We start from the raw sequence: 19709 nt of genomic DNA, 5'->3' as shown, positions 1-19709 counted from the left end.
GACGGCTGTGCTAATCTCACGATATTATAGTTTTCTGTGTCCCAGTCTGCCTCTTGCATGGAATGGGAAGCTCCTTATGGGTAGTGATCACCTTCCCAGTGCCTGGCACAAAGCAGCTGCTCAACAAATGTCTGTGGAACAAATGAAGAGAGTCGACAACCATGGGAGATGAGTAGTTACTAAAATATAGATCAGCATTTATATATATTTCTAGAGGTGTCAAAACATCCTTAATAAACATTACTTTTTTCCTCTGATTCTTCAGAGCAGCCCCTTGTGAAATAATCATTTTCATTTGCAGGGGGGGAGGTTGAGGCGTGGGCAAAGCATGACCTACCCAGGGCCTAGGACATGGGCCTTCTGGTGCCAAATCCTATGCTCTTTCTCTTCCACACAGGGGTGCTTCTTCTATGAGAACTTGAGGGAATAATGAGTTGGGGAAACGCAGGGGAGGAACAGGTCACCGCAGAGACTGGGCCTGAAGCTGGGACTGACAGGTGGGTCCTGACAGGCAGAGCAGGGGCTGGTGAAGAGGAAGCTAAGCAGAGATTTGAGAACCCAGAGCAGCCACTGGTCTGCCCTGTTGAGATCGAGATGAAGAGACTCATAGACCATGGGTGTTGGAAGGGATCCTAAAGGACCCAGCCCAGTCCAGCAGTTCTTAGTCTAGCTGACCCTTAGTATTTCCAGGGGCAGGACGGGGCGGGATTGGGACAGGGGGGTGGCTCTTAAAGAGCAGGTCCCAGGCTCTAACCCCAGAGACTGAGGCAGATCTTTTTTAAAAGCTCCAAAGACTTTTGGATGCTGAGGTTCCCTTTAAAAAATCCATCATTCAATTTTTGCCTATTGGACACAGTCTTAGAGTTCAAAGCTGTTTGGGGGGTGCTTCCGGTTATGCTGAGTCAGAGGTTTGTTGGTGACGGGCTACGCTTCCCCCAGTGCCGGCAGCCTTGCCCTTGTCTGCCGGCTGCACACCTGCCCTTTTGCGCACTGCTGTTCCCATCCTCTGCCTGAAAACGAAGGGACAGCGTTTGGGGGTGACTGCGAGTGTGTACGTTGACTTACTCTCCCGTGAGCAGATGGCTCACACCTTAGACTTCCTGGAGAGTGGGACTGAGGAATCTAGGTTGGTTGGTACCAGGTGCCTTGCCTGGCCCAGCCTACTAGGGAATGATCTAAGCAGTGCGGCAGAACCAAGTCCAAGAACATTTCAGTAAGCCCTCGGAGTGTCTCCTCAATGGCCCCTCGCTGGTATAAATGGCACTGGCAGCAAATGCTCTCTGTAGAGTGGCCTAATTTTCTGTGCTCCCAGACTGGCCTTTGCCTCAATCTGCCTCCCGTACCTCCTCCACCCCCTTTTTAAACCCCAATTAAAAGGCACTGGGTAGCCCAGGTGTCCAGACTGAACGTTCATGGCTTTGACCAGACTCCTGTGAGGTTGAGTGTTCAGCCTTTCTTCCAAGACTATTTGTTATTAGACCAATAGGAATATTTTCTGCCACTACTGTGCTTTGGTTTCAGACTATTGTCAAATGTGATGGAAGACAAGCACATTACTTACCACGTATGGTGTTTTTATTTACATGCTTCTTCCCACTGGATTGGAAATTCCTTGAAAGCAAAGGCTTGTCTGATTCATTTTTATGCCCCATTTCTAGTGCATGTACTTGTTCAGTTTGCTGGCTCAATAAAGTATAAAGTGATATATATTTAAATAAAAATCCAACATGCATGTAGTTCAGTTCATGAATATATATATTTTGAAAAGTGTAATACTTATATCAGGTATGATGCATGTATCAATAAATATGAATAGAAAGACAAAGAAATTTTTCTCTCAGCCTCCCATCAGTCCCCACTTTTCTTGGCTTTAATTAGAATAGTGTCACAGATTATAAAGACAAATTAAGTGCACCTTGAGTTTTTAATTTTAATACAGTAGTCCCTCTCTATATCACGGTTCACTTATCATGGCCTCACTGTATGGTGGGATTTTTAAAAATATTATATTTAAGTATTTATCGCGGATTTTTCACTATAAGGTTAATAAGGGACTGGGAACGGTTTATAAGTGTGTGGGAAGGGTTGATAAAGCCTTAAAATAAATTTAAGTTTCCTACTTAGTGAATTTTCACCTATTGCGGGGTGGGGGTCTAGAACATAATACGTGTGATAAGTGAGGGAATACTGTATTTCGAATATGTAAAAAAGACATGTAAAAATGTTAATATTTAATAGCAATCAAAGACATGAAAAAAGAACACCTTTGTTTCTATTTTCCACCAACAAAAATGTAAGGAAAATTATAAACAGCAGTAACCTCAAAACTGAAGGTGCTGCAGTGGAACTTGGGTGCTTGCTACATAATTCTTTGAAAAGCAAAGCAAAATTTCTAAAGTGTTTTATATAATTTGACTTACCTACCCTACCCTGCAAATTTGTCCAAAAATAATAATAATTCAAGAGATGCAAAAAGTTACATAAAAGAAGATTTTAGTGTTGACTTCTATAGCAAAAACCCAGAAATATGTAAATGGGTCAAAGAAGGGAAATAGTTTAATAAATTACTATACAACATGCTGAAATAATACTGTCTTAAAATAATTATGAAGACTGTAGAAATTTGAAAAAAAGAATATAAAATTGCTGTGTTTGCTAGGATTACAGATGTTAAAAATATGCATGTGTGCCTACTGGCAAGAAAGTAATATACAGCCCTGACTGGTGTGGCTCAGTGGGTTGGGCACCTCCTGCAAAGTGAAAGGTCACTGGTTTGATTCCCGGTCAGACACAGGCCTGGGCTGCAGCCAGGTCTCGATGTTTCTTCTGCCTCTCGTTCTCCCTCCCTTCCCCTCTCTCTAAAAATAAATAATAAAATATTTTAAAAATAATATGCGAAATAAACTTAACCTTTAAGAATGAGATAATATATGCCAAAATATTAACAATGGTTATCTCTGACTGAAAGGATTATGAACGATTTTTATTTTCCTCTTCAATCCTCTCTATATTTTCCAAGTTTGCAATAAAAAAAAAGTGTTCTGTTTATGGGATAGAGCGTAGTGGACTCTATAAGAGTGAGCCTCTTCTACCTGAAAAAATAATCCATGATGATGATGCATATTATGGATGAGCATTCACTTTGATACTATTTTATTATAGAATTAGATTTTTTTAAATTGCTTTTCCATTACAGTTGTCCCATTTTCTCCCACATTGCTCTCCCCTGCCCTGCCCAGGTATTACTTTTTTTTTAAAGTGTATTTTATTGATTATCTTGTTACAGTATCGCATTTTTTCCCCCTTTGTTCCCCTCTGTCCAGTACCCGGCTTCCCTCCAGCAATCCCAACCCCCTTAGCTCATGTCCATGGGTCGTGCATATAAGTTCTTTGGCTTCACCCTTTCCTATATTATTCTTAAACTTCCCCCTGTCTATTTTGTACCAACCAATTATGCTTTTTAATTCCTGTACCATTTCTCCATTTTTTCCCCTTCTTCCCTCCCAGCTGATAACCCTCCAAATGGTCCCCATACCTATGATTCTGTTCCTATTCTGGTTTGCTAAGTTGGATTTTTTATTTTTATTTTTTTTTAAGATTCAGTTGTTGATAGTTGTGACTTTGCTGTCATTTTAATGTTCATAATTTTGATCTTCTTTTTCTTAAATAAGTCCCTTTGACATTTCATATAATAATGGTTTGGTGATGATGAACTCCTTTAGCTTTACCTTGTCTAGGAAGTACTTCATCTGCCCTTCCATTCTAAATGATAGCGTTGCTGGATAGAATAATCTTGGTTATAAGTCCTTGCTTTTCGTCACCTTGAATACTTCCTATCAGCCCTTTCTTGCCTGCAAAGTTTCTTTTGAGAAATCAGCTGATAGTCTTATAGGCATCTCTTTGTAGGAAACTCTGCTTTTCTCTTGCTGCTTTTAAGATTCTCTTTTTATCTTGAAACTTTGGCATTTTAATTATGATGTGTCTTGGTTGGGTCTAGCTTGTTTGGGACTCTCTGTGCTTCTGAGACTTGTATGTCTATTTCCTTCACCAAACTTGGGGAGTTTTCCTTCATTATTTTCTCACATAAGTTTTCAATTTCTTGCTCTTCCTTTTCCCCTTCTGGCACCCCTATGGCTTGGATGTTTTCACGTTTAGTTTTCGCAGAGGTTCCCAAGCCTCTTCTCATATTTTTCAATTCTTGTTTTCTCATTCTGGACTGGTTGACTGTTTTTTTATTCCTTATGATCCAAATCATTTATTTGAACCCCAGTTTCCTTCCCTTCACCATTGGTTTTGTGTGGATTTTCCTTTGTTTCATTTAGCATAGCTTCACTTCTTCCCTTATATGTTTGCCATACTTAAGGATACTGTATCTGTCAAGTCTGTGAGCATCTTTATCACCAGTGTTTTGAACTCTGTGTCTTTTAGGTTGATTATCTCCTCGTTGCTTACTTCTCCCACTGGAACCTTGATCCGTTCCCCCTTTTGGGCCATATTTTTCTGTCTCCTCAACTTGGCAGGCTCCTGTGTTTGTTTGCCTCTGTGTCTTAGGTGGAGCTGTCGCACCTGTTGCATTGTAAGGGGCGGAGTCTTAGGTATTTGTTAGTAGAGGGCGACCTGTTTCACCACGTTGTGGAGCTGTGTGGGGAGGAGGGGTCTGAGAGGGAACAATGCCACTTCCTTAGCACTTGCCCCCTTTCCAGGCACTTCTCCCTCTTCTGTATAGGACTGAGACCTCTCTAGCTGTTGCCCTGGCCATCGTTCCCAGAGTGAGTGGGTCTGTGGATGTTCTAGGACTGTGGGGGCCCTTTAAACAAGCAGACTCTGCTGAGAGACTGGCAGTTTCTTCCTCTGCCCCAACCCCCATTGGTTTGCACAGTCAGAAGCAATGAGGCTTTATTTTCTCTGGTGCTGGGACCATGAGCTGTGCAGTCTGGTCAGGAGCTGGGAACGACCCCCAGGTGTCTCTCCTGACTTTTTAAAACGTGTGACTGCACTTTCCACCAGCTTGCTGTTGCCACTGCTGCTGCCACCACCACACCACGTCCTCTCCGCCTCTCCTACCTGCCTGGATGAGTATTTCTTCTTTATATCTTTGTTTGTTGGACTTCCATGCAGCTCGATTTTCTGGAACTTTCGGTTGTCTCTAGTTTTGAGGGAGTTGTATTCCTTCGTAGTTGGGGAGGAAGATGCAGCGTATCTGTCTAGGCCTCCATCTTGGCCAGAAGTCTTCCAGACATTACTTTTTTAAGTAAAAAAATTATATACACAGAAGCTGACTGCTTCTCATGACATCTGTGGCTACCACTCTGGTCTTCATCTCTTACTTGGATTATAGAAGTAGTAACTTCTCATTGGTCTTCTATCCCCTACCCTTGCCTATTCTCAGCACAGCAGGCAGAGTGCTGATTTGAACATGTTGTCAGGTATGACTCCTCCCCTTGGCACCCTGCAGCGCTTCCCCATTGGTGCTAACAGGCCCTATCTTATCTGTCTCCCTGCCCGCATCTCTGACAGCTCCACCCCCTCCCTAATTCCAGCTACTCTGGCCACCTGCTCCTTAGGACCTTTGCATCCCCTTCCACATCCATACAGCTGGCTCTCTCATTTGCTTCAAGTTCTGCACTCAGATGTTACTTTGTCAATGAAATCTGCCTTGACCATTCATATAAGCTCTCATCCTTACCCTGGCTGGTGTGGCTCAGTTGGTTGGAGCATCATCCTGTAAACCAAAAGGTCACGGGTTCAATTTATGATCAGGGCACATACCCAGCTTCCTGGTTTGATCCCTGGTTGGGGTGTGTATGAGGAGGCAACCAATCAATGTTTCTCTCTCACATCAATGTTTCTCTCTCTCTCTCCCTTTTCCTCTCTCTCTAAAAGCAATGAAAAAATGTTCTCAGGGATTAAAAAAATCTAAAATCTGCAAAAAGAGATCTTATCCTCTGCCACCATCTGCCTCATGCTCCCCAGATCCACCCCCCGCCCGAGACTTCTCTGCTTTTCTGTTTTCCATTGCATATATCCCTTTCTATCACACTATATCAGTTATTACCTGCATTCTTTCTTTTCTGTCTCCCCTCATCAGAAAGTAACCTCCATAAAGACAGGGATTTGGGGCCAGCTCTGTTCACTGACAGACATCACATGTGCCTGGCATATAGGCGCTCAATATATACATGTTAAATGAATTTGTTACCGATGTTTTGAATAAGATGAGGACCTGCTGGGAACTCCATTAAGAAAGACAAGAGTGAGCTGAGGCCGATGCCTGGGTTTGGGAAACTAACGACCCCCCCCCCGCCCCCACAGAGTCTGGAGCCATTTAAGCCTGGTCTGGATTGGCACCGCATTATCCCAGGGCTGGATGCAGGGCCAGGGTGGGGGCAGCAGGTGATTTCCAGACCGTGTGTCCAAGCTCAGAGCGTGAGAATTGCTGTCACATTCCCACAGCTTGTCTGCAGGTGGCTGGCCCCTGTTGTTAACAGGGCCGGGGCCAGAGCAGACCCATGCTGCCTGTCAGTGGTCCTCCAACAAAAGTAGACCCCTGGTCCCTACCTCTCTATCTGAGGATGGACATCGAAGGTGGTTCTCAGCTGGTGACAAAAAGGGCCAACTGCACAGATGTCCTCATTGTAAAGAACAGGTGGGCATGAAAATCATGCAATTAGGAGCTTTGTTAACTAGGCCAAAGGACAGTGTTTTCTTTTTGTCCAGGAAAAAAATGCATCCCAAATCAGCTGCTAGGTTGGAAGGGCTGGAAAGAAGGGGGGCAGGGGAGGGCAAGGAGAAAGGAAGATATGAACAATGTGTTATTCCACTGGAACAAGGATTTCTTTCTAAATGACCTTGGTCAGTACTCATACCCCTAGTGTGAGATGGTAATTGATTTTGTTTAACGTGCACATGAAGTGAAATAGTGACCTTTTTAGTTGCATCTCTTCTTAGTTAAAGCAATTAATAGCATTGGGATTCTCCACAGGCCTTCTCCAAGCTCACTCATCATGCATTTCCTTTCCATGAAGGGAAACTGCTGGGAAGCGTCTCTCCCCTGCCACCATGTGTTTATCTTGTTGCTGTCACGTTTGTTTGTTTTTGCAGAGACAGTCCGCCTTGGTGATCTGGCCAGCTAAGACCACTGGAGTAAATCCCACCTTGTCAAACTCTTGTTTTTTTGTTTTTTTTTTCCCCCTTAAGAAAATAGATCACATGTCCAGAATCTGACCACCTCTCCTGACATCTGTGGCTACCTCCCCGGCCCACGCTGCCATTTCCCCTGGTTACTGTCCATGTGCAGGAGCTGGTCTTCCATCTTCCACTCCGACCTCCACAGTCCACTCTCGGCACAGCAGCAGGATCGTCAGAGTGAGGCTTGCTTGATTGTCTCCATTGGCAGTTGTCACATCAGCGCTTCAGCCTCTTTGGATAGGATTTAAGTGGGTCCAAAAATACCTGTTCAGGAGCGCTGTTGCGTCCTCCGCTGCTTGCAGGTGGAGGAACACAGAGGGATGTCAGAAAGGGCTGGTAGAGACTGCCCTAGTCAGGAGTGGAAAATGTCACATCACCAGCAGAGACAAAATAAAACACCCAATTTTATTTTTGTAATGGGAGCGACTGTCTTGTATGTTGTGAGTCACCAAAAGTCTGCTGCACTTGGACGGCCGACTCCTCCGCAGTGGCCTCTGACCTCCTCTGCTTGTGTGGTGGGGTTTGGCTGGTTCTGGTTTTGGGGTGAGGGTCAACGGGCTTGCAAACTTTTCATTCTCTTGTGGGGTGTTGCCTTGGTGGATGAAGGACACCGATGTTCCTGCTTAACTCTGGGAGTGATTTCCAAACCAATGCTAAAGTAAAACAATCCAGTTTTCTTTGCAATCCTGTTAAAAGGTAGCAAAGTAGATTCTCTTATCATAGAAGAGGCTCCCCTAAAATATACCCCAAACCACAGGAAACTTTATCCATTTATCTCGACTTTTTATGAAGACATTAATAAAAATATTTTGGAAAGAGAAACCTTTTGGCCTCTTGATCAGGGCTTTGACATTAAAACCCGTTTAAAATGGCAGAAAAGAGCATGAACAGAAGCAGAGTTCAGTCTGTGGAATGGCCACTTTTGTCATAGATGATAGCAATCTGTCACTGGGCTGCTTCTCGGCTTGTCTGTGGTTCTTCGTTCATGCAGTATTTTCTGTGGGAGCTTCGGGCTGACTGCAGGCCCACGGTCATGTTCACAGGCTGTCTCTTCAGCAGGGCTGCCCTGGCCTGATGGCTGTTGGCTGGGTCCCCTGAATTTTTCAGGGCAAGGACTGTTGTGTTAAAACCCCCTGACATCTGTTGGTGAAAATGTTTTGGATTCTAAATGATGAGTCACTTATTTCTCCTGCTGTTCCTTCTGCTGCCAGGACTAATTTACCTATTGGACTCTACCAGGGGATATACTGGAAGACTTTATCCTATCCCTAATGAGCAGTCTTCCTAGTGCCATTACTGGAAACCATGACAAACAGTTGCCTTTGCATTTCCAGGAAGCAGGAAGAAGACAGAGCAGCGATCTAGCCTGATCCTTGCTCTAGGGTCCTTCACAGATAAAGCTGCAGTGGCCAACTTCTACCAGGTTTGAGTTGAGAGACCAGAGGTGCCTTCATGTCTTCTTGCCAATGCCGTCTTGCTAGGGTGCCAGTGCTGATCACCCAATGTGACACAGGGTAGGCCCTCGTGACTGCTGCTTAAATGAATGACTGAGGTCTGTGATTACAAAGTGGGTAAAGTTGACCTATTCAAGGCAGCCAAGAGGAGTGTGCTGTGCTCAGCTCAGCCTGTTAGTCCAGAGTGTAGAACCATTGGGAACTCTTAAATTGTGATATAGTCTGCCCTTGCCAACCTCAAGAGGATAGTATGTGGAATAATTTTTAGGAGAAATTCAGGAGTCTCTTTCTATAGAGACAAGCCTCATGCTATGAAAGAAGCTGACAACAAGAGCTATAGGAGGGGTGGGCATCTGGAGGGTCTGGGGAAGAGGACTTGGAGCTAACAGCAGAGCCAGGAACTTTGCCAAGGAGAAAACTGAAGATCAAGTTCACAAACCCCTCTGTCCATTAGAGCATGGTAGCTTAAGTCTTGGGCTAAAATACAGGATGCAGACTTCCAGCCAAGATGGAGGCCTAGACTGACACACTCCGTCTCCCTCCACAATTAAGAAGGAATACAACGACCATAAATCCAGAAATAACCAGAAGTTCCAGAAAATAAAGCTACATGGAAGTCCAACGTATGAAGTTATAAACAAGTGGTGCTCATCCAGATAGGTAGGAGGGGCGAAGGTAGGGTGGAGAGGTCAAGCTGTGCTGGCAGCGGCAGCTGCGGTGACGGCGGTGGGACGGGCAGTAAGCACAGACACCTGTATTTAAGGGGACGTGAGAAGCGCCTCGGGAGCACCCCCGGCTGCAGACCAGACCCGTCAGCTTGCGATTCCAAAGCTGGGGAAGGCAGACCTCCGTTGCCTTGGACTGTGAGGGCTGGAGGGTGTGGGGACAGAGGAGGAGGCTTCTGGTCTCTCAGCGGAGAGTGAATGGCAGGAATCCATCTTGGACCCCCGCCCCCACACAAAGCGCCACAGTGTGGTGAGAAGGGTTGCCTGGTAGTGACGAGCACATGGGGCTCTGCCCCCTAGAGCATAGGAGGTGTGACAACCCCGCCCAGGAAGCAAAGGTAAACACAAAACTGTCAAGATGGCACAGATCATGATAGAGATCCCGGTGACGCAGCTGACCAGCCAGCAAATATCTAATCTAACGAAGCAGCAGATAGGAAATCTTTCTGAGGCTCAGTTCAGAGCTTTGGTTATACAAATGCTTACAGACCTGACAGCAAATCTTAAACAAGATGGGGAAGGAATGAAGGCTAGTCCTGCTGAAATGGATGAAAACATATACGAAACAAGTGGTGAGGGAAAGAAAACCAGGTATCAAATCAACAAATCAGAACATGGGGAAGGAACAAACAGTCAACCAGTACAGAAAGAGGAAATGAAAAGTGGGGAAAATGAGGAGAGGCTCAGAAATCTATGGGACAACTATAAGTGGGCCAACATCCAAATCATAGGGTTGCCAGAAGGTGAAGAACTAGAAATTGAAAAATTATGTGAAAAAATAATGAAGCAGAACTTCCCTAACTTGGGGAAGGAAATAGACTTACAGGACCAGAAAGCACAGAGAGTTCCAAAACACTGGACCCAGGGAGAACCACACCAAGACACATTATAATCAAAATGTCAAAAATTAAGGATAAAAAGAGAATCTTAAAAGCAGCAAGAGAGAAGAAGAGAATTACGTACAAAGGGGTCCCAAGAGACTATCAGCTGATTTCTCAAAAGAAACTCTGCAGGCAAGAAGGGACTGGCAAGAAATATTCAAAGTAATGAAAAGCAAAAACCTACAACCATGATTACTCTATCCAGCGAAGCTGTCATTCAGAATGGAAGGGCAGAGAAAGTGCTTCCAGGACAAAGTAAAACTGAAGGAGTTCATCAGATCCAAATCACTGTTATATGAAATGTTAAAGAGACTTGTTTAGAAGAAAGAGGATCAAAACTATGACATTAAAATGAAAATTGTATCACAACAACCAACAATAGAAGCTAGGGAATTGAAACAAAGGCAAACTAAGTAGGCAACAAGAGTGGAAAAAGAATTATAGGTATGGGGAACATATTGGGGGAGGTCAGCAGGGATGGGGAAGGGGGAAAGGGAGGGAGATGGTACAGGATTTAAGAAGCATAGTCGGAGGGAGTAGAGTAGACAGGAAGATGTTGAGAAGAACTATATGCACAACCAATGGGCATGGGCTAAGGAGGGGGGGACAACTAGAGGGAGGGGAGTTCTGGGTGGAAGAGGACAAAGGGAAAAGAAATTGGGACAACTGTAACAGCATAATCAATAAAGCATATTTAAAAAAGTAAAAAGTAAAATAAAATACAGGATGTGCTTCTCCATCAACTCAGTTTCACACAAATCAGTTTTATTGGTAGAATCATCTTGTTTTGTCAAAAAATAAAAAGTTTGTTAAGCTGGTTCAAATCTAGTTTTATTCATATACCCTAAAATATTTCTATGCTTCCTGCCTTCCATAGTTTTCACCGCGCCCAAATCCAAAGCTAAATAGCAGCAGCAAACCCCTAAGTGCAGCAGGTTCTAACTTGTTGGTGCATGCCTCACTCCACTGAAGTTTTCTAAAGACTTCCTGCCTGGAGAAATTACCGAGTCCCAGGTGGGTGGCATTTTATTCTTACCACAGAGTAGGTGTGATTTTGTGGGAGGCTCTTCCCCACCCCCAGCCTGATCAAAGGCAGAGTTATGTACTTGAGTCCTGTGTGGGAGGTGCAGCTCCTGTACTGTGAGTACCAGGTTCGGGCCACTGACCCTTCTTTCGTGGTAAGTAATTGAGAGACCTGGCCAGTTGCATGGGCTTCCCAAGGCACTGCAAGCCCGGGTCGACCTTTCCAGTCAGAGGAGCTGCTGACCGAACCCTGACGATCTTAAGAAATGTTGCCACCTGTTCTAGATTGATCTGGGGGGTGCAGGAAGCAGTTAGGACAAGGCGAGCCTCCTGCCGTAGGAAGGATGGTCGTGCTTATCTCCATGGCTAAATGTCGATTTTCTGGAAGTCACGTTTCCAAGCACACTCCTTATCTTTGCCCAAGATGCACTTGCTGCGTGGGCAGCAGCAACGATATGCTTCTAGAACTCCTGCCTTCTCTGCGTGCATGTCAGTTCCCAGGGCTGCACGATGGCCGAGCTGGGAGGGGGGGTGGGGGGACAAGACTCCCTACTCTGAGCAGTGATTTGGCCAAAAGGGATCCAGATGAGACGTGGGAGTCTTGCTAAACTAGCAATACAAGAGAACTCTGGCAGATTGTTCATATCACCACTAAGAGTTGGAAAACAAGGTTCGGTGGTCTTCAGTATAGCTACAGGCTAAGGAGGTCAGAAGGGCTTCACGTCCCTCAGCCAGACCCTCGGACACATGGTCTCTCAGCACAGGCTCAGCAGGTGACGCCACACCCAGGACCCTCCCCCACGAGGATCCTAAATCAGAGAAAAGGGGCACCTCTGGAGCCTGTGTTTCAAGTTGAGGACACCTCTGAAACTGGGGGATAAGACAACATGTCCCCACCCAGATAAGCCAGCGAGGGCCTGCAGTACAAACCTGCATAGACTTGCAGGTTTATACAATTCCAAAACAAAAGATTCCATTACTGACAAAAGCAAAGGAAATCAGATTACACTGGCTTTTCTCAGTTTTGGAAGAATTTTGCACTCAGGGATCGGCTACCAAAAAAGCTGTAAACCTGGTCAGTCTCTTTCAAAGTAGCTACTGGCTAACCTATGGCCGTGGAAGCCATCTGCTTCCCAGCTGTCAGCCTGTTTCAGACATGCTGACATAAAGGGGGATCTGTACTAGCAAAAGACCTGTTCTTTCCCTTTGTAGCCACTCACATAAACCGAAAATCCCAAGAAACTCACACGAGCCCAGCAAAGGGGCTGCTTTCAAGACAGGGTCCCCGCCTGTTTCTTAAAGATGCTTGCAAGAAATACAAATGCCAGTTTGACATTTCCTGAACCCTGGTTATTTACCAGACTAGAATCCTCTCTGGGAAGTGTTTAATCCTGGATCAAATACAGAAAAGCAAACCATTGGCTTCGAGAGAGAGTTCATTGTAAAGGCGAGCAGGTGCTCCAAGAAGGTCCCAAACTCTAGCAAGAAGGCGGCCTGGTCACAGCTGTTCTAGGAACAGCCCTGGTAACTGACCAGTTCACTCCAGGGGTGGAGAGAATTTAACAACTGAAGAGAATCTTCTTAAGGCACTTGGTGCAGGTGCACACTCCACGGCTTCCAAGGAGATGCTGTGAAGACGGGAGGCCTAAGAATCATAGCTGCACCAGGGTCACATGGCACTTGGAACCAACTGCCCAGGAAGCCATGGCACCTGAGCATGGTGCTCCCTGCTCAGAGGCCCAGGACCCCAGCTGGGCGGCTGTGGACTCAGATCCACCGCTCCCCATCTTGTGAGATGGCCAGCACTGACTTGTGGGGGATCCGGCACTCCTGCAGAGATTTGGTGAGGTCAGAGAAACGCCTCCTGGGCACCTCCACCGTTTCAATGCTGCAATGTCGGTAGGTGGCCTTGTTCTCATGTTCAGCCATGGTCACAATGGTCTGTAAGTCATCGGTTGGCCGGAAGTAGCGAATGAACCTCCGGCCTGATGGTGATCTGACAGCAAGCAGCAGCCTTGGCTCTTGATCTGATGGTTCCTCCAGGTCTCCAGCCCTGGAGGAGCTCTGTGTCCTGGTTTGGACAAAGAGTTTCCTCTCTGGATAATGAACTGGAGCTCTGGAATCTTCTTGGCTTGTCTTCATGGTGCAGGTCTCCTCTTGGCAAAGAGCCTGGATGCTGCTCAGTTGCAGGGAGCCAGCCTTTTTAGTGACTGTTTCCACAGTCCCCTCCTCCAGGGTCCTCCTGTTGATGGAAGGAAGGACCCGGTATTTATTGAGGGAAGAGGAAGCCCCTATAGGTGCCTGCTGCTGCAGCAGCTCAGGGACCTCACTGGGAGCTCCCTGATTTGGGGATCTGGGTGCACAGGCTTCTGGTTTCTGGCTACTTGGCGACTCGCAGGGAATGGCTGGAGGCGGAGAAGATGGTGCGCGGTGAGAGCACACCCCCATGCCCTGGGGTTTGTGCAGACTTGGCCGTGTACGTCCCTTGGCGGACTTGGGCCTCATGACGTGCATGCTCAGTGGGTCTGGCTGCCAAACGAAGCCGTCAGCTGCTGTGCTGACAACAGGGTTGCATTCAACAGGGGCTATATTCACGGTGGCTTCTGTGGCCATTGCTTCTCAGGATCCCTAAGGAAGCAAGAGAAAAGAGAGGAAGCCATGGATTCAACTTCCTGGGACTTCTGGATCCCATGCAGGTACCAGAATAAGCCAACTGGCCGCAATGGAGAGGGACACAAGCTACATTTCATTCATTCATATTCATTCATTCATTCATTCATTCCAGGTATTGGCATATGTCAGTGAACTAAAATCCTTGCAACTGAAATTATCATAGTGAGAACAGACATGTGTTAAACCTACACGTAAACAGATATTTTTGAAGGGCAATAACTACAATGAAGAAAATAAAGTATTGCATTAGAGAGTGACTAGGGTGCAGGCTAACTTAATCTGAATTAGTGGGAGGCTTAAAGCTGAGAGACCAGAATGATGTGAAGGAACAAGCCACGTTACAACCTCGACCAGGGGCCGGCTAACTTTCTGTCCATGTTTTTGGCTTTGGGAGCCACGTGATCTCTGTTTCAGCTACTCAAGCCTGACATTGCAGCACAGAACCAGCCATAAACAGTTATGTAAAGCAACATTACCAGAGGCTGCCTTTGCTCCAAAGACGGAAGTAGCCTTGTTAAGTCACACCAAGCAGGAAAGCAGGCTCAGCTCCACTCCAGAGCTGAGGGGGCAGACCAACAGACTTCTCTCTGCACCCCGGCGAGAGAGCGTCCGGAACCAGGGGACAGCACTGAGCTCTGGTCCAATATTCACTGTGGAAGAACCGCCACCTTCTTTCCTTTCTCCCTAAGTTCTTCTCTTCTTTACCAATCTACCCGTAACGTGCCCTTTCTTCATTTTCCTTCCTACTGTCATCTTTCACTGCTTAGATGGCTCTGCGCTAATCAGTGCAGTGTCCCTCCACCGCCCCAACTCTGTCACCAGGGGTGGGAGGGGAGGGAGGCTCCATTGCTAATCCACCTAGTAGCCAGAATGTATAGGGACGTCCTCGGGCTCTAGACTAGGGGTCAGCAAACCTTTTCTGTAAATGGTCAGATAGTATTTTCAGCTTTGCAGGCCATACATACAGTCTGTCACAAGTACGTACTCAGCTTCGCCCTTTTGGTGTGAATGCTGTCATAGACAGTATGTAAATGAACAGGTATTCCAATGAACCTTCATTTATGGACATGGAAATTTGAATTTCATATAGTTTTCACGTGACACAGAATAGTCTTCTTCTTTTTATTTTTTCCAACCAGTTAAAAGTGTAAGAGCTCTTCTTGGCTCATGAGCCACACAAAAGTGTGGCGGTGAGCCTGACAAACGCTGTCCTAGACCAACGGCAAAGGGAACTCTGGCCACGTGCTAATGCTATAGACATGTGAGCCAGAAAGGCAAGGCAACTTCCCTGCGGTCACACAGCCAGCTAGCGGCAGAGCCTGAAATAGAACCCAGGTCTGTGACACTGGTCCTGTTCTTGAGGACCAGGCTGGGCGTCTCCCCCATCTCTCACCACAGTCTGTCTCTTACTGTTTATGTTTATGTCTCCCTGCTGGTTTCTACCTTGGAGACACTGCCAGGGCCTCTGGCTTGGTCTCTGATGCCTGCGGTGCTCAGGAGTGCTCGTGACACCTCGTGGAAGCAGCGTTCTGAAGCAAGGCGGGAGGCATGCGCATTTCTCTGTGCTGGCCCGCCACTGCCAAACCAGGCCTTCTCTTCTTTCCTGGCCATTGTGGTGGCCCTTTCACTAGCACTGTTACAGCTACCTCCTCCTCCCGGTCCCCAGTTACCTCTTCCCAGGCCATGGCCATGTCTTGGGCTCCCTGCCTCCCTCTAAAGCCCGACCACCACTGGCACTGCTGCTCTCTCCGCCCACAGGCTGACCATCCCTCTAAAGACCTGGTAACTTCCCAGTGCCTCGTGGCCCCTGGAGAAGCAGCATGTTTGGGAGCAAAGAACACAGGCTCTGGAGTCCTAAGATCTGGGTTCTATTCCAGGCTCTGTCTGGAGCTAGCTAGACGGCCACAGGGCAGTCGCTCTATCTTTCTGGCCCATCACTTTCCTCATCTATAGAATTAGCTCTATAACCCTGAAGACATTAGTTACATCTGATCATTAGTCTCTTTATCTGTAACTTGAGGATCATAACATGAAATAATGTAGGTCAGGCTGTGACCGCCAGGCTTGGTGCATAATAAAGAATGAAATGGCAAGGGTGTTTTTTTTGTTTTTTGTTTTTGCTTCTGTTTTTGGTTTCCTGCTTGTTTAGTATGTTTATTATTTTAGGTCCAAATGCCTCACCTACTGCTTCAGAGCTCTTCCCCAGGGTGTAGTCGACTCTAACCAGCCCGGTGAATCAGGGGACTCACGCCTGCCCCGCCCATTGCACAGAAATGCCGGAAGGAAGGATGATTCCTGTGAGCTACTACCTGTTGAAATTGCCTCAGAAAGATGTGATAAATGTTTCCTAATAAATCCCTTCTAATTCTACACTTTAATCTTATCCTTATTACAAATTCACTTACTCCAAGCTACCTTCATCACACAATTCCGAACGCTCTTAGCTCTGCACGCTAACATGACCATTCTGTGCAGGTTACCATCATCGCCTGGTTTTAGGGAGCACCTTCTTCCTCTCCGTTAAAACCCCAACCAAACAAAACACGATATTCCTGTGTCTTCCTGAAGTCCTACTCAGGGCAAAATCTTGAACAAAACAACCCTCTGTTTCTTAACCTAACAGCCTGTACATTTTCTCCATTCTGCTCACAGACGGGATCTTCTACACTTCCATTTCCCACTTCTCCCTAGTCTTTCACACCCAATCTGGCGGCTGGGAGTTCAGGAGCTTTCTCCTTGGCATCTAAAAAGCCTGCCCATCTCCGTGTTAATTTCATTTATTTTCTGATCAACTGTGAAGAATGTATGGGTTGTTTTGTTTTTCCCCCCTCTTTTAGTTTAGTTCTAAAGTTTTCACTTGTAATTAAGCAATTCTGCACTTCAACTCTGCACAGCACGAGGAGGTCATAATTACCCAACTGTTCTGCCAAAGATAAGCTCAACCAGCACCCTACTCCCCCTCTCTGCCCACCCATCCCCTTTGCGGAATGGCTATTAATTTGCCACAGCTTCTACAGATTATCACAGACTTGGCTTCCAACTCCCACACATGCCTTGGGAAGGTTTTACTGTCAGTAAGTTTGGTAACTTAGAAACCTCTTCCTTAACAGCTCTGAGGAGGAAAGTCATGTGTTTTCCCAGGCTCTCTGCTGGATTATTTTTAACAGTCAAACTTGAGTATGTGCATGCACTTTCTATACCTTTTGGTACTATATAATTATCCATGTGCAGGGGGTGTCATATTCAAGACACAATGGTCATAAGATAACATGACTGTGAGCTCTCTCAGAGAAAAACCTCAGTTATGACTAATTCTTATAAGCCCACTCATGGTTATTTAGAGACTAACACCTCCTTCAGGTAAAACCGGTCCATCGAACCTGCTTTCATAACCCACTGCCTCCCCTCCAGTGGAGGGACCATCTGTTACGTGGCAGCAACACCAACTCGCCCCGGCATCTAGAACAGGGACAGGGCAGGTGGGGCAAACAGGTGTTTGGGGTCCTGGGCCAACTTTGTGCCTTTATATCCACACCTTGCATCTAGAAACCTGCCCGCCCCCCGCCCCTCAGTCCAGAAAGGCTTCTGCAGCCCCCACCATTACCCCGCTCGCTCATTTCACCACCTCTCAGCCTGGCAGACACAACCACCAAACAATCTGACAAGATCTAGGCGCAGGCACCCATCAAGCTGCCAGCTGAATAGGCAAGTGGCCTGTTTACTTAAACAAAAAAAGCTGCACCCAAGAGGCCTGCTAGGAGTCGGGAAACAAACACTGAGAACTGTTTCCAAGGAGTTGCCAAAAGGGCAGGTGCTCGTTCCTTAAGATTAATCACCACATGAACTGGAAGAAGGGAAATACGATAGGAGATGCGAAAGCCATATTCCTGCTTTCCTAGGGCCCACCCCCCACCACAGGATCAGACCACCCTATTTCCCTCACAGCCCTAATCTGAATCTACAGTAAGTGCAATAAAATAACAGCCACCCACAAACCATCTGCTGGTATGTACCAAGGATGCATACATTCGAAATGGTCTTTTAAAAATATTTATCAGTTAATACTATGCCCTGCCCATGCCCACCCCTCCTTGGGAGACTTCCAGGATGAAAACGCTTGGAAAAACCAATAGGAGATAGTCATGGGCCTGAGGATGAGAAAACTTGGGTACCATTTCCAGTTCAAACTAGGACTAATGATTAGAATACAACTGTCCTATGCAGATTGCCACATTTAAAGGGGGAGTGGAGAAATTGGACCACAAGCCACCAAGTGATCAAAGGTTTGGAAAAGGAAGTGGGAATGATTCCAAGGGGTGGGGGGGTGGAGGGGGCTAGCTCAATTATTTCCAAGCACTGGAAGCTCCAGGAGGAAAGAAGCGTAAGCAGCAGCAGCAGGGCGCTGCGGGGAGGGGCAAGAACAAGAGTCTGGGAAAGTGAGAGTTGACTTGGGTGAAAAAGCACTGGTCTGGGGGAGGCTCAGATCTGGTTCCGGTCTCTCCATGTGACTGACGGGATGCCCTTTTGTCCCTCTGGGTCTGTGCCCGGTCTGTACCGCCCAGCCAGGAGGGCATGGCCCAACGGTCCCCCAGGCCCCGCGGCTTCTGCAGAGCCCTGGAGCTGTCCTGTTCCCACAACGGTGAGCTCTGGCGGGGCTGGCTTTGCCACTGGGTAGTGTCCACTATTCTCAGGGCCCCTGCCCTGTCTCCCAAGGTTCGCCCCGATCCGGTTCGGGGAGGCCCGCCCAGGCGACCGATGGGCTGGGGGGCTCGGGTCTGGCCTCTCCCGGTCCCTTTCAGGCCGCGAGGGCCGTGAGCAGGACCGGGGGCAGAGGCCTGGCCTTGCTCACCTCGCCTCTCCGCTCCATCCGCTGCCTCAGCACCAGCCTCTGTCACCCCCTGGTAAACAGCTCCAGTCTCCCAGGCAACCGCGCCGGTGGGGGGCCACGTGCTTCCGGTCTGGCCAGAACTGGTCTGGCCTGCGTGAGGTGGGGCCGGGCCAGGCACTGGGCGGAGGCGGGGTAGGCCACCCGGAACCGGGCTTGGCCTCACCTGCTTCCCTGCCTGGTTTCCTGTCTCCTGGTCTGGGGCTGGGGCTGGGGCTGGGGCAGAGAGCCTGGAGCTCTGGCCTGGACGCTGGGGGTGAGCAGCAGTCCCCCTGCCTCAAGCCCGTTTTGTGATCTTGGGTCAGAACCTGACCTTGCCAGGTCCCGCGTTTTTAGATGAAGCTGCTGGACTAGCTGATTCCTGCTGACCCTCGAATCTGGGTGGCTGCTTTGAGGGCATCTGAGTTGGGGACCACTTGTCTGCCTTATCGGCCCCCATTTCCCCATCAGCCTCCTGCTCTGGGGCCGCATCCCATCTGGGACCTCATTTTCAACTACATTTACACCTGCCTCTTACACGTGCAGCAGCCCCAGCCACTTCTACCACATCTGTCTTTCAGCCCCTTGGGAATTCCAGTCCATTGTCCTCTCTGCGTTCTCCCTGCCTGTCAGTCTGTTCTTCTCTGGTCCGTCACCTCAGCCATTTTCTTGCAAGAATCATCCATGCCCTGTCTGCTGCTCTTATGCTCCCCAACTTGGTAAAACCCCAGTCAGGCCACTGACAGCCAGGTAGTGAGGAAGCCTTGACCAGGCACGTGACGTTGATGCAAACGTGTGGTCTCCAACCTCAGCGGGACCCTCAGCCCGACACAGAAATCCTTCCAGTCTCCCCAGGTCAGTTCTGCCTGTCTGCCCAGTGGCTGCTTTGAACCTGTTCTCT

At 47.5% G+C, this 19709-nt stretch overlaps 1 protein-coding gene across 1 annotated transcript; it reads right to left on the bottom strand.

Moving 5' to 3' along the window:
* Positions 1 to 12178: 12178 nt before the first annotated feature.
* Positions 12179 to 18843, bottom strand: UBXN10 (UBX domain protein 10). The gene is made up of 2 exons (XM_090268715.1): positions 18794 to 18843; positions 12179 to 13899 (listed from the first exon to the last, which is right to left on the bottom strand). Exon 2 carries the CDS (start codon positions 13882 to 13884, stop codon positions 13039 to 13041), a length of 846 nt encoding a protein of 281 aa, XP_090124841.1. The 5' UTR covers positions 13885 to 13899; positions 18794 to 18843; the 3' UTR covers positions 12179 to 13038.
* Between the last annotated feature and the right edge of the window lie 866 nt (positions 18844 to 19709).

Source organism: Furipterus horrens, unplaced genomic scaffold (genome assembly GCF_987537825.1).
Source record: "Furipterus horrens unplaced genomic scaffold, mFurHor1.1.pri manual_scaffold_3, whole genome shotgun sequence".
In the NCBI taxonomy this organism is placed as follows: domain Eukaryota; kingdom Metazoa; phylum Chordata; class Mammalia; order Chiroptera; family Furipteridae; genus Furipterus; species Furipterus horrens.
This window is presented reverse-complemented; position numbering and strand designations above follow the sequence as displayed.

Bases quoted from the DNA above. Each gene is read 5' to 3' on its own strand.
- UBXN10 (XM_090268715.1), bottom strand. From the start codon at position 13,884: ATGGCCACAGAAGCCACCGTGAATATAGCCCCTGTTGAATGCAACCCT.